This window comes from Perognathus longimembris, chromosome 27 (genome assembly GCF_023159225.1).
Source record: "Perognathus longimembris pacificus isolate PPM17 chromosome 27, ASM2315922v1, whole genome shotgun sequence".
Lineage (NCBI taxonomy): Eukaryota > Metazoa > Chordata > Mammalia > Rodentia > Heteromyidae > Perognathus > Perognathus longimembris.
In genome coordinates, this window is record NC_063187.1 from 6,071,699 (window position 1) to 6,084,806 (window position 13,108).

The 13,108-nt window shown below is 39.0% G+C and overlaps 1 protein-coding gene across 1 annotated transcript; it reads left to right on the forward strand.

Moving 5' to 3' along the window:
- The first annotated feature begins 394 nt into the window (after positions 1-394).
- Positions 395-10,291, forward strand: LOC125342793 (vomeronasal type-2 receptor 116-like). The gene is made up of 8 exons (XM_048335101.1): positions 395-425; positions 3,269-3,366; positions 3,784-3,839; positions 4,041-4,329; positions 5,462-6,253; positions 6,826-7,044; positions 8,134-8,257; positions 9,369-10,291. The coding sequence occupies exons 1-8, from the start codon at positions 395-397 to the stop codon at positions 10,289-10,291; spliced, it is 2,532 nt and encodes an 843-aa protein (XP_048191058.1).
- The last annotated feature ends 2,817 nt before the right edge of the window (positions 10,292-13,108 follow it).

The window sequence follows — 13,108 nt, forward strand, 5'->3', positions numbered from 1 at the left end:
ACTCATGTTTTTCTCCTGCATGCAAGGCCGCAGCTGCAGAGCCCCAGGAACAGGTTTCACACATTCTTCTGCGGATTCACAAGAGGCTTCGTGAAAGGTGGACTACAAATGTACTTTTCTGTCAATAAACAGATACACACACATCTATAAAAATATATATGATTTTACATATCTGACACAGTGGGCCTCACTTCCAGCCACAATTTCATGTTGGCAGAGGCTTCAGGGATGTGCCTTTTGGTTTTTCTACTCCTTCTTCTCCACCTTGTCCTTCCTTTCGGCTCCTTGGCTGCCACTAGCTGCTTTTCTACCATGAAGCAGCGTGTGCACATCGACGGTGATGTGATGATTGCCGCGTATTTCCCTCTCTACATCTTCAGAGTAGCTAACCGTGATGATGCTCCTGAGCATGAAAAGGAAATGCGGTAAGTATCTCATCATTTTATTTCCATTTACTGATCTGTTCTCAAGATGGGCTATGTCTGAGGGAAGTCTAGTTGCTCACAAAAATACTCTACCCTGATCTTCCATCCCAATGCAAAACAAACACCTCAGGTTCATTATTTTATTTGACATCTTCTTTTGAGTGATTTTCTGCTTACTAGTAGGAGAGGACTCTGGTTTCCTTCCATGTAGCTCTTTCTTTCCCTAATGGTAAGATCTTTGTGATTTTTACTTCAGTCTTTGTCTCCTTTTGTTTTTGTGGATCCTATCCTTTGCTTTAGTGATCATTGCTACTGTGTTTTCCTATTTGATTTCATTTTCTTCATCTAAATATTATTATAAAGGTGATCTCTAGAGAGGTTATACTTACCTAAGTCAGGCAATGAGTCCATTTCTCTTTGAACAATGTTATTCCCTCCTTCATATTCTCCTGCTTCATACCCTTCCAACAGCCCTCCGTCTATGTTTTAAAGTTCATTCCCACTACAGTGTCAAGTGAGGATCACAATTGAATTGGTTCATCCTTTGTCCCATTACTTCTCCTTGATTCTTTGATTCCTTTTATTAACCTGAGTTTTGTTATTTCTAGTTCCTTGAGAGGCAATGCAGGTTCTACCGTCCTTAACCACCTTAACTTAAGTAAAGCTTGTTACATTTTTCTGTCCATATAGATCATTTTATTCATTTATTATTTCTTTTTCCATTTTAAAAATTTCATTGTAAAGATGATATTTCAGAGGGTTTACAGTTACATATCTCAGGTAATGGGTACACTCTTGAACAGTGTCACTCTGTTCCTCATTCTCTCAGTTTTCCCATCCTGACTTCACTCTCCGGAAAGCTATACAGTTTATTTCCACAATAACGTCTAATAGATACCGCTGCTAAATTGATTCACTCTATGGTCTCCTTTATAGGTAATAATTAGCACAGGTTTGCGAAACTCACACCAGAGGATCACAAGAGCCCAATAGTTGTACCCTTATGAACACATTAGATGATGCTAAGTGAAATGAACTCCATGTTATGGGAACAATTGTTAGATCACAGTGTTAACTACTTTCAACGTGCGATGTGTAACTGTAGCTTCTATTATTGGTGATCTTCTTGTACCACCTTACTCTGGTTGTACCTACACTATCTGTGTATCTTATCTAAGTATATTGAAACCATGTATACTGGTATTAGAACTAGGAAATAGAAAGAGAATACCAAATTCGAGAGACACAAGTTAAAAAAAGACAAACAACTACAAAAGCAATACGTGCAAAACTGTTTGGTGTAAAGGAACTGAACAACTCATGGGGGGAATGACAAAGAAGGAGGGAGGAGGGAGAATGAGGGATGAGGTAACAAACAGTACAAGAAATGTATCCAATACCTAAGGTATGAAACTGTAACCTCCCTGTATCTCAGTTTGATAATTAAAAAATAGAAAAAAAAGAAGAGAAAGGGAGAAGAACAAACAGTTCAGAGAAGCAGTGCAATTCTTTAGTTCAGTATTTGTGCTCTTGATTTAAACAAAGGTTATTTTCCTTTTATTCCTTCTTTTTCAATATTCACCTGGTTTTCAGTTTCATTTGTTTCTCGTTTCCATTTATTTCTTGAAATAAATCTGCAAAAAGCAATTCGGTTTACCATGCGTTAATCATGTAATTAAATTGAAATCTTTTGAGTTAGTATTTACTATTTAATTATGGTTGATGAATAATTCATTTGAATTTTATGTTATGTGCATATTTTCTTTGTTAATTAATTTCTAGCTTTAACACAGTGTGTGTCTGCAAGGGCTCAATACATGTTCAATATTTGAAAAATCTGGTTGCTTTGTGTCCAATCCCAGGATTTCTCCTGGAGAAAATTAGTATGTTGATGAGAGAAGTTTCATTCAGAAGTTGGATGAAATCTTCTGTTGGTGGGTGTCAGGCTTACCTAAACAAGGGTAAAATTAAATTCTGGTGCCTCCCTCTTGATTTTGTCTCCAACATCACTCCATTAAATCATCAGCTTTTATTGTATTAAGGACTACCTTAAAGTCTGCTAACCATGTTCCTTGGTTGGATACTGTGTAAATACATATTTCAAATGGCTATTTCATCTTGTATATTTGCTCCCTTCATCATGATATTACAGACATGTCACTTTTAGTTCCTTTGATGAAACTCTATTGGATGTGATGTGCTATATAGTTACTTTTGGTTTCCTTTAGGCTTCATTTGCATGGATTGTCCTTGCTTATATTCACTGAGGGCCACTGATAGTAAAGTGAGTTTCTTGGCATCAACCTGTCCTATCGCCTGGAGATTTTATTCATTCAGCCACTCTAGCCCTTACTGGTAGACCTTCCTGCATTTCTTAGGACAAGTATTATTACTTTTAGGCATTCTCAATCATTACAAAAGCCCCCACCCATCAATATTTGCTTTACTAATTACTGTTGTCAACCTTTTCCACATGTGTTCAGTCTTGCTTTCAGTATATTCAACTTGGTTTTCTTCAATATCACTATTTTCTTCTGTTCAGAAATTATTTGCAACATGGGAGACTTCCACTGTAACGTTTTAGATATTCATGCAGTATATGTAGAACAAACTCATGGTCTTATTTGTATTTCCATCTTGTCTCCACTGTTTCCTTTTTCCAAGAATATGTGATGATTTGAGGTTAAATTCTTTAGAATGTACACACACATTCATATACACACAATCACACACACACACACACACACACACAAACACACACACACCACTGCACATACAGACTTTACAGAGGAAAAGAAAAGTACTTTAAATCTCCTTACTCCTTTGTGTGCTTGACTTTCCAGGATCTAAGTTTGAAAATATTGGGAACATGGTAGTTGCCACTGCATTTTACCTTGGTATTTTACCATTGTATACCATGGAATTTATCATGGAGAACTGGGTATATCCATGTAAAGCTTGTTCATATTTCATTCGTCATCCCCTGTGTTCAAGGTTCCTCTGTCCATAATGAGTTACTTAGAGATGGCTGCATACTTTTTTGGTTGTTACATAAATAAGAATACAATTCCCTCACCAGATATTTGAGATCTTGTTTTGGTTGATATCCCAGGAAGAGCTGTTCAATATCTTGGGTCTATGAACAGAGATAGCTATACAACCTTCTTTCAATGAGACCTTGCTTCTGAAAGATTACCTTAAATTGAGCATTTGTTAGTATTGCCCGACATATAACCATATATCTTTATGTGAGTGACTCAAAGTATTTTCGATATATCTAAAGCTAGTTTCTCTAAGACAATGGTCATAGAATATTGGGTGTCTAATGTAAGTCTATCCCATGTTTCATGGACAACAGGTTATTGTTGTGGTGCACTTGATAATGGAGACTAAGCAAGCTCTTTCTCAGCAGAAGTAAGTTTCTGAATCTTACTCAGGATAAATTCCTTTAATATACTTTCCTAATCACATCTATAAGCAGAAGGTATTACATTCACATTCTACTCCAATGTGGCATAATGTTTTGGCATATTCATTGTAGCAAAGAAATTATTCAATTCACTAAAGTCATAAGTTTAGAAATACTCCCTTTATATTTCTATCGTTGTTACACAGGTTTATCTTCAAGAACTACCAGTTTATTTTGGCTTTGACTTTTGCTATTGAAGAGATCAACAATAACCCTCATCTTGTAAATAACTTGACACTGGGATTTAGTTTCTGTAATTTTGATTTAACTGTTTGGAATGAATTAAAAAGTGCCAATCTTTGCCTCTTTGGGAAGAATAACACTCTCAATTACAGATGTATGGGACACAGAAAGTATACAGCAGTACTAACAGGACCATCAGCAATAACATCTGCCAAGTTTGGGACATTGTTGAACCTCTATAGGTTTCCACAGGTGAGAATGGAAGGAGTGGAGTAATATTTTAAAATGTCAAATTTGCTGACATTTTAGGTGTTAGAGGAGGAGAGGAAGACACTGGATTGGTGATCTTTGAAATTTTGAAATATAAAAAACAAAATATTTGAAGTCATTGGTTATGTATAATCCCATTATTTGAAAAGGGGATGCAAAAGTTAGAGAAGAAAATAGACTTATTTGAAGTTTTGCACCTTATTAGTAATTTTCTTTAAAAAATCAGTCAATGGAAAGTGACTTTAAAGTATACAGATATGTTGAGGTCTGTGCTAGTGGTTCACATCTATAATCCTAGATACTGAGGAAACTTATTTCTAAGCAGCAACATGTGGAAAGTAATATGCGGTCAAGTGGTAGAGGTTTAGCCTTCATGAAAAAGGCCAACAACAGTATATGAGGCCCTGAGTTCATGCCTCTGTTATAGCACAACACACACACAGACACACACACACACACACACACACACACACACACACAGAGACCAGTATACCCATATGCAAGATATTATGTTGACATAAGTCTAGTTCAGAAATAGAAAAGGGGAATGTGTTCCCTCATATGTGAAAAGTAAATCTAAATAGGATAATGCAATATAAAAAAGAACACACACATGTACACATATACGTAATTAAAGTGCATAGTATGATATATAGATAAGTATATTTTTATAAATTGAAGTAATTCCATGGTATAACTTCTTTAATTAACTAAACATATAAAGAATTAACACAAGAAAGTAATTGAGCACATTTTGTCTGCAGGAAATAGGTATTAAGGAAATTAAGAAAGCAACAGAGGAATAGGGAGTAGAAAGGTGAGCAAATAGACTATAATATTCAATGTATATATGCGAAAATGCTAAGAGGAAAGTCAGGGAATGGGCAGTGTTGATATCAACGGGAGGATCTGATGCAAATAATGATTAAGATCAAGAGACATTGTACAAAAAAATTGATAGCTGGTACAGTAATTAAAAGCACATTTTTTCAAAAACTGAAAGAAAACTTACATTCCACCTACTTCAACTGGTTACTGTATATACTATATGACTAAGGTTACGATGCATTTAAATCTTCTCATTCCTGAAATATCCAATTTTCATTCCCTTTAGCTTTCCTTTGGGCATTTTGATCAAGTCCTGAGCGACCATAACACGTTTAATGCTCTCTATCAGATGGCCCGAAAGGACACATCAATGGCCAAAGCCATGGTCTCCTTACTGCTTCACTTCAGATGGAACTGGGTGGGACTGCTAACTGTAGAGGACGAGAATGGCTTGTGGTTTCTTTCTGAATTGAAAGACGAGATGGCCAAGAACAGAGTCTGTGTAGACATTGAGCTAGCACTCCCGAACAATATTCTTTTCCATAAAACAAAACTGAAGGCAGTTAATGACCAGGTTAACAGATCATCAGCAACTGTCTTCATTATATATGGTGATAATGAATTTCTACTTGTTTTGCAATTGTTGGTAAAAGGCAAAATTTGTATCGTGAATTCACAGTGGGATTTGACAATGAGTAGGCATTATTTCCTGCTAGGATCATCGCAGGTACCTCTCATGTTTTCACACCATCACCCAGATGTTTCTGGATTCACAGATTTTGTCAAGACAGTGAACCCTTCCAAATACCCTGAAGATGCTTTCCTTGCTGAGGTGTGGTTGGTCTCTTTTAATTGCTCTAATTTTGAGTCTGACTGTGTAACATGGGAGAACTGTGCTCACAATGCCTCCTTGGATTGGTTGCCTCGGCACGTTTTAGACACGACTTTGTCTGTAGACAGTTATAATATATACAACGCTGTGTACACTGTGGCCCATGCTCTCCATGAGATGCTTCTTCATCAAGCAGAAGTACAAACCATGGGATACAGAAAAGGGACAGTGCCTTCTCCTGCACAGGTAAGGCGTTCTATGTTGGATGACACACCTCATGAAGAAAGTGACTTCCTGCAGTTTTCTTACCATATTAAATTTAAGAATTATATGTCTTCTTCCAAAACCCAAGAAATAATATCTGTTTCAATGTATGGGAGGTCCACTTAACATGTATTTTCATATTCTTAAGGAAAAGCAGGAGATAGGATGAACTGCTAAATGGAATTGTCCATATATTTCATAAGGGATCTAGTTTTATTCTACTTTAGTTTAAAAGTTACCAACCCCTGACTGGTAACATTGATAGAATGAGTGATTAAGAAAAACTTTAGCTACACAACTGAGAATCACATCATTCATGAATATTTAGGTGGACTAAGTTTCTCGTGAAAATTCATTATAACTTTGTGGATTGACCAGGATTCAAAAAGATACATTTTATTCCTGCATAGATTTTATTCAGGGATACTTGATTAGGTGACTCTGCTATTGCTGCATTGTGAATCAGAAATTAAAGGCAATCAGGAATTTTTTTCTTCAAGTTTTCTGTCTTCACCTGGGATAGATTTCACCGTAAGATGGTGACTCTCTTTCAGCTGCACCCTTTTCTGAAGAACATCGAATTTCACAATCCTGCTGGAAATCAGGTGATTTTGGATGAGAAAAGGAAATTGGAGGCAGAGTATGACATTGTGAATCTTTGGAATTTCCCACATGATCTTCATCTCGAGGTGAAAGTGGGAAAGTTTTCTACATATACTAATCAACTCTGTTTATCTGAAGAAATGATATACTGGACCATAGCATGTACAGAGGTGGGTAGGATTGAATTTTGATCATTCTAAGGACATAAAACTAAGCAAAATTCACACTTACAATGTATATCTGTTTGGAAGCCACCAAGCTACTCCAGTAAATACTAGGTACTTTGGTGGCTGAGGTACAAATATTATGGATTGAAGGCATTCCATGTAGGAACTTCTGAGACTCTTCATTTAACTACCATAAAAATCAGGGCTGAGTGTTTAGGACTTAGTCCTGCAATCCTATTTGCTCAGGAGGAAGACATCCTCAATCCTAAGTTTACAGATCTGTTTGAGCTCCTGCTGGAAGATAAGCCTTTGGGACCCCTATCTCTATTGGCAAACAAAAACCTCAGTTGGAACTGTGGATCAAGTGGTAGAGTATTATCCTTGAGCAAAGCAAAAGCCCAAGTCAATGCACATACCCTGAGATCAAACACCAAAAGCAGCCCAAAAAGAAAAAAAGGAATTTAACAGAAGATTGTCATAAAATATAAGTTGCATTTTTTTTTTCAAAAAAAAGGTGAACACTTGACAAATTACCCAAGGAATGTCTTTATGTGGTTGCAAGGTTTATTTTGCTTCCTTCTGTGGAGGTTAATTAGTTGTCTTGCTAGTCATCTTTGGTGAGAGGAATCCTTGAAAATCTGTCAGTATATTCCCAATTAAGGCCACTGAAAACTCAGAAGATAGGATGCATACGGGGACCATATAAACTATAAGGGAGGTCTACGTTCTACCTTTGAGCATACTGTTCAAGTTTCAAAGAGGGTACTCCCTTCTTGTGGTTCACAATTTCATAGGTGAGTAGGAGACAACATGCAATGACATGCTGGCCACTAGAATGTATGTTCTCACCGTTAATCTCTATTTTTAAAGCTGCCTCAATTCTCAGTAGTTCAATAGGCTGGACATTGTGTCTAGTGCCCATAAGCCATTTGTAATCATGTGATTGGCAATGTATCACAGCGTCCACCTCACTTACTGAATGTGTATGTACAGAAGTAATATTCTTAATATTCTACTATTTTAAAACAACAGAATTTTGGAGTATTTTACCCAAGTCTAAATAGTTACTCACACACATCTGATTTTTCTCAGCCTCCCCATTCTGTTTGCAGTGTAAGTTGTGGTCCTGGATTCAGAAAAGTCCCTCAGGAGGGAAAGGCTGCTTGTTGCTTTGATTGTACCCCTTGCACAGAAAATGAGATGGCTAATGGGACAGGTAAGTTCTGTCCTGAGAGGGAAACTCACCAAGTATCCCCAATCAATGCAAATCAATGCAAAAACTCTGTGTTAGCAGTGCAAAATCAAATTTTTCCATCCCTCACTTAGTAATTTAATTGCAACATCTGTTGGTACTGCTTGAAGCGAAAACCTTGGGCTCTGATTGACATGTAGGATTATTTTTCTCTAGTCTGCTGTTTGTACGCTTACTCACTACTCAGTAATGTAAGTTTTACTTCTATCATATTAAGTGCAAAACCTTTGAAAGAACAAAGAATCTATTATCTTCAAAATCAACTTCCAACTGCAAAGGAAACACAGATATTGCAGATGGTTAGTGCCTAGGGCAAAAACCTGTTCTTGGAACAGAGCAAATGGACTGGGTTGGGTTGGACATATTAGAAGAGGGCAAGGTGTTTTGCATAGCATAATTTCATAGCTTGAAAGAAGCATTTCATTTTCTGTTTTCTAGAGGTGAGTACCAGACACAACTACAACTGCTGAAGGAAAGGCCACAGGGCTCTTATTTTATTGTACAGAGACATAGAGGAATGTGCAAGCTTCACTGTCCATAATTTCTTTTTTGCCAGACCTGGGGCTTGACTCAGGGCCTAAGACGTGTCCCTGGCTTCATTTTGCTCAAGGCTAGCATTCTACCACTTGAGCAACAGCACCACCCTTGGCTTTTTCTGTATATAGTGCTGAGCAACCAAACTCAGGGCTTCAATCATGCTAGGCATTCAACAACTAGGCCACGCTCCTAGCCTTACTGTCCACATTTTTTAATAAAGAGTTTAAGTTCCATACACAAGTCTGAGAATTAGGGTACAATGACATGGCGCAGAAAATTATTCATAGGCTATTAGAAATGACAATTAATAATATCTTATTGTCAATGTAGGTAAAACAGATTAAATCAGACTAAAATGTGAGAATGTGATCAGGACATGATGAAGACATAAAAATAATACTCAACATGTCTACTAGTAATCAGTAATATTTACATTATGATACTAAATATTCACATTGAGATTTCACTTTATGTGGGAATTTCTAGTTGATGTTTCAGTATGGCAAACAGACTAATAGTTACTTGACTTCCTTACCAGACATGGAGCAGTGTGTGAAGTGTCCAGATCACCAGTATGCCAACACACAGAAAAACCAGTGCCTCCTAAGAGCTGCAAGCTTCCTGGCTTATGGGGAGCCCTTGGGGATGGCCTTGGCCTGCATGGCTCTTGGTTTATCAACACTCACAGCACTTGTTCTTGGAGTCTTTGCGAAACATCACAATACTCCCATTGTAAAGGCGAATAACCAGGCTCTCAGCTACATCCTTCTCATCTCCCTCATCTTCTGTTCCCTCTGTTCCTTACTCTTTATTGGCCGTCCCAACACAACTACATGTATTCTACAGCAAATGATATTTGCAGTTGCATTCACTGTTGCTGTTTCTGCTGTCTTAGCCAAGACTGTTACTGTAATTCTGGCCTTCAAGGTCACTTCTCCAGGGAGAAGGATGAGAAGGCTGCTGGTGTCAGGGGCTCCTAACTTCATCATTCCCATCTGCACCCTGATCCAGGTGACTCTCTGTGGAATCTGGCTGGGAACCTCTCCTCCCTTCATTGACACTGACACACACTCTGAACATGTTCACCTCATCATCCTGTGTAACAAGGGCTCCCTCACTGCCTTCTATTGTGTCTTGGGATATATGGGCTCCCTGGCCCTGGCCAGCTTCACTGTGGCTTTCCAGGCCAGGAACCTGCCTGACACCTTCAATGAAGCCAAGTTCCTGACCTTCAGCATGCTGGTGTTCTGCAGTGTGTGGCTCACCTTCCTGCCTGTCTACCACAGTGCCAAGGGCAAGGTCATGGTGGCTGTGGAGGTCTTCTCCATCTTGGCCTCCAGTGCAGGGCTTCTGGGCTGCATCTTTGTCCCCAAGTGCTATGTCATCTTGATAAGGCCAGATAGGAATTGTCTGTATGGCTTCAAGTATAAAAGAGATAGAAGTAGAAATAAGCATTGCTAAGATTAAATTCGTATGCTTGATTAGATTTTGATATACATATTGTGGACTAAATCTACAGTCATTTTCCAGTCCTTTACTTGTTTATATCATGAAATTTTTGCTTCAATTAATATTGATATGTTGCAATTTTCTCACATTTTTGGTGCCTTCTATTTAATATGCATTTAATCTTTATTCCCTCTTCTTAGCGGCTGTTGAAATAAATCCTATGTGAAGTGCTAGGTGTACACATTATGAAACATAACTCTGGTAAGTTCCTCCTCTTGGGCTAAGTCCATCCCAGCAGAGTGTTCAGGCACCATGATGGGTAGCAGCATTTACTATCAAGAGAGCCTCAAGAAATCACAGAGGGAGACTAGGAGACCCTTCACCTCACAGGAAGAAGGCTGCCAGTTCTTCTCCCAAGTGCCTTTAGTTAGGAAATGCAGTGAACTTTGCACATGAATTGTGACGCTTCCATGAGTTCCTCATTCTAAAACAAGGCAGACATTTCCCTTAGTAACAACAACCATAAAATGAGCACATTTGCATTTGGCTTGGTCCTCAGGCTTGCACTCAGGACCAGGGCACTCTCCCTGAGCTTGTTTGCTCCTGGTTAACACTCTACCACTTTGAGCCACAGCACCACTTCCAGTTTTGTGGTGGCTCATTGGAGACAAGAGTGTCATAGACTTCCTGCACTAGATGACTTTGAACCTTGATCCTCAGATAGCAGCCTCCTGAGTGGCTAGGATTTCAGGTATGAGCCAAGAGGTAGCTGGCTGACATTGTGATATTCTTCTGAGCCAAGCATGTCCTCCAACTTCCTTAAGGACAACAGTGGACTCTGAACTACTTGGCAGAATCTTAATGGCAGCTGGCATCGTCAGGTTTTTAAAGATGGATTCTGAAGTCACCCTTCGTAGGATTGAATCTAGGAATCGTCACTGAAACTCTTGACAAGTACTACAATGGGCAAATTTTTTCATATTGAAGAATATTTGTTCCTTAAGGAATTTAGTGTCTGTTAGATACCAGATACCCAGGTGGGCCTCAAACGCACGACAATAGTCACCAACACTCAGTCAATTGGACTAGGAGTCTTTTATTTAGCTATGCATAGCATCGGATTGCCAACACTGGGATGGTGACAAACAACACTGGGTCACAGTAGGGTTGGGTTTTTAGAGGCAAAAATCAACTGTACCACTCACAGGTGGTCTCGCAAGTTAGGCCAAGCAATCAAGCAGACATACAGAAGGAGAATTGCTGTGAGTGACCACAATTCCAGTAAGCTTCAGTAAACAAAGCAATCAAAGCAATACTATTCTTGGTTCTGGGTGTGACTTGTGTCTACCTCTTCAACTTAATTAACCTTACATTTTTCTCTTTCTGGAACTTCCCCCTAAATGAAAACATGCAAACTGAGTGGTCTTCCTCATTCCTTTCTTTCACAAAGGTCAAGCCGCCCTAGGTCAAGTTGCTTTAGTTTCCCATTATTAGGCTTATGTTGGGCCTTCTCCAGGCACCCTACCCTACCTAAGCCTGCTGCTTTTAGGGACAAATAGAGGGTTCCCCTACACCTTTCACTTGGTTTATACAGTCCCATATCCTCTTTTTGGGGCCTACCAAAACAGATATTAGGATAGTCACCTACAGTGACCATGTGAGTAGCAACTGATAAAAAATATACAGCATCCTGGGCTGGGGATATGGCCTCGTGGCAAGAGTGCTTGCCTCATATACATGAGGCCCTGGGTTCAATTCCCCAGCACCACATATACAAAAAATGGCCAGAAGTGGCACTGTGGCTCAAGTGGCAGAGTGCTAGCGTTGAGCAAGAAGAAGCCAGGGACAGTGCTCAGGCCCTGAGTCCAAGCACCTGGACTCACCAAAAAAAAAAATTATAATAATAATACAGCATCCTTTTCCTACAGCATCTTAGGATCCCATGTTCACACTTCATTCCTCTATTTCCACCTGTTCCCGATCTTGCACATGAGGAAAATAACTTCATTAATGTTTGTAAAGAGCACACAAAAGTTGTTGGAACAAGAAAGCTCATAATATAAATGTGCAATCCAATTTCGGCATTGACCTTGAAATAATGGCATGTAATTGCTGATTTCAGCAACATCATTGCTTCTGAGAAACTAAAAATTGTAACCACCCATTTGTAGTTACTAACTGCTAATTTTGCTTCTGTAAACCGCTTTGCAGCTAAGAACCTAGGTAACTCCATATTGTACTAAGACCCAATTTTGTACCTGACTATCCTTACTGTAAGCCCTACCCTCCATCCCTCGCTTTCCAGTAAAGAACATAAACCACCATGGGACAGATAGTTCTTAGAAAAGCCACAAACATTCATAAGAGTGACCAGGTACAGAAGAAGAACAAGTTTTGAAGTTACTCCAAAACTCCCCCACCCAGGTGTGGTTTCCAGTATCTAATTAAAACCCCCTTTCTACACCCCTATGGCTTAACCAATCAGTTTTAAATGCATCGGTCCCTTGATCTGACCAATGACCATTTCCTGATTCCTTCCAAATGCGCGAAACATGCTTTAGAATTATTTTATAATTTCCCCGCGTTGTGTGTTGGTTTGTTAAAAGATTCTATGACGTATGCTAAGTGCCTGCCTTCCCCAAAGAATGTGTAAAACAGCTGGAAGCCTTAGCTTCTGGGCCTCTTAGCATCACCAGATGCCGACTGTGCAGAGGACCAAACTTGAGCTTGCAATAAAGACTCCTTTCTCTTTTGCATTGGTGTGGGTGTCTGGTGGTCTTTGTGGGGGTCTGACATTTGAGCATAGCATCCTGGGAGCTCTTCTGGGAT

Coding starts and splice junctions, on each gene's coding strand:
- LOC125342793 (XM_048335101.1), top strand. CDS start 395: ATGATGCTCCTGAGCATGAAAAGGAAATGCG. Junction 3,367..3,783: donor AATTTATCATGGAGAACTGG/GTATATCCATGT, acceptor CATGGACAACAG/GTTATTGTTGTGGTGCACTT. Junction 7,045..8,133: donor GGACCATAGCATGTACAGAG/GTGGGTAGGATT, acceptor GATTTTTCTCAG/CCTCCCCATTCTGTTTGCAG.